At 50.1% G+C, this 1499-nt stretch overlaps 1 protein-coding gene across 1 annotated transcript in view; it reads left to right on the top strand.

Moving 5' to 3' along the window:
• LOC125481728 (filamin-A-like) overlaps positions 1-1499 on the top strand; it is a gene marked incomplete at its 3' end in the record, with an annotated part of 17960 nt that overhangs the window by 11599 nt on the left and 4862 nt on the right. Inside the window, exons 5-7 of the mRNA XM_048593626.1 lie at positions 74-221; positions 373-491; positions 1221-1298. Coding sequence (XP_048449583.1) covers positions 74-221; positions 373-491; positions 1221-1298 — 345 coding nt within the window. The remainder of the gene's footprint in view (positions 1-73; positions 222-372; positions 492-1220; positions 1299-1499) is intronic.

The following is a 1499-nucleotide window of genomic DNA, read 5'->3' as shown; positions in this document are numbered from 1 at the left end:
CACGTGTGACCCAAGAGGACCTGGATTAATGTCTGTTTGTGGTTGTTCCTTCTCTTGCTATTGTGTCTCTCAGGTGATTACTCCAGAGGAAATTTTGGATCCGAATGTGGACGAACACTCAGTCATGACCTACCTCTCCCAGTTTCCCAAGGCCAAGCTCAAACCTGGAGCCCCACTTCGGCCCAAGCTCAACCCCAAGAAGGCTCGGGCCTACGGACCAGGTCTGTATCAGCAGCCATTTTCTCTCTCTCTCACACACTTCCACTCTCTCGGTGATCTTCGTCATTGCCTGTTTTCTCATTCATCCTTTTATTTCCTGTGACTCCCCTCCTCCTTCTCTCCCGATGGTGACGTACAAATTCCTGTGCCCAGGTATTGAGCCAACAGGGAATGTGGTCATGAGGAAGGCCGAGTTCACCGTGGAAACCATCAGTGCAGGCCAGGGCGAGGTCATTGTCTATGTGGAGGACCCTGCTGGGCACCGTGAGGAGGTGAAGCTGCATTATCTCAGTTATTTTTAAATTTAAAGCTGTTCCTTTTTTGGAGTCTCGCTCTCTATCGCTTGCTCTATCACTCGCTCTCTCTCTATCACTCGCTTTCTCTCTTTCTATCGCTCGCGCTCTCTATCACTCTCTCTCTCTCTCGCTATCACTCGCTCTCTCTCTCTCTCTCTGTTGCTTGCTCTCTCTCTCTATCACTCTCTCTTTCTATCACTTTCTCTCTCTATCTCTATCACTCACTCTCTCTCTGGGTCTCGATTTGACGTCCTGACTTTGGGAAGGTGGTGAAGGCTTTAGAGAGAGAGGGAGTGTGGGGAGGTGAATGGAAAAAGATTCACGGAAATGGATCTGGGATGAAGAGGCTTCAGTGATGTGAAGTTCGAGAGAGAGATGCGGTAAAATTCCAGCCCCCGCAATCTCCCCAATTCCCTGTCATATCGCACCCCCCATTTCAGCCCCCTGCCCTCAGAAGCAAGTCCCCTGTTCTCCCCCCTTTCCCAACACCCCCATCCTCCATCTCGCTTGCCAAAATCAGAAATATTTCCTATACATCAACCCTCTCTCGAAAACCCCATCATCATTTTAAAAGCCCTCGGTGAGGTCAGCCCTCAGTTTTGTCTTTCCGCGAGGAAGGAAATCCCAAACTCTTCCATCTTCCTGTTTTGGAAAAATGCTCGATACTGTGTGTGGAACCAATTCTGTGCCTGCTTTTGTTTACAGGCTAAAGTAACAGCGAACAATGACAGAAACCGGACTTACACAGTATATTACACTCCCAAAGTGGTGGGACTACACAAGGTGAGTGGGAGTATGTACGTTTATGTCCTTGTTTATTCAGTCACAGGGTGTGGGTACTAACTGGCTGGGGTATGATTTGTGACCACGTCTCCAATTGCCCCTTGAGAAGGTGGCGGTGAGCTGCCACCTTCACTTGCTGCAGCCCCCATCCCCACCCCCGTGTGGCGTAGGGACACCCCATGCATTGCCCTGTTATGGGGG

Source organism: Rhincodon typus, unplaced genomic scaffold (genome assembly GCF_021869965.1).
Source record: "Rhincodon typus isolate 14 unplaced genomic scaffold, sRhiTyp1.1 hic_rhity00003338, whole genome shotgun sequence".
Taxonomy (NCBI): Eukaryota; Metazoa; Chordata; class Chondrichthyes; order Orectolobiformes; family Rhincodontidae; genus Rhincodon; species Rhincodon typus.
The sequence above is the reverse complement of the archived record's forward strand: the minus strand, read 5'-3'. Positions and strand labels throughout refer to the sequence as shown.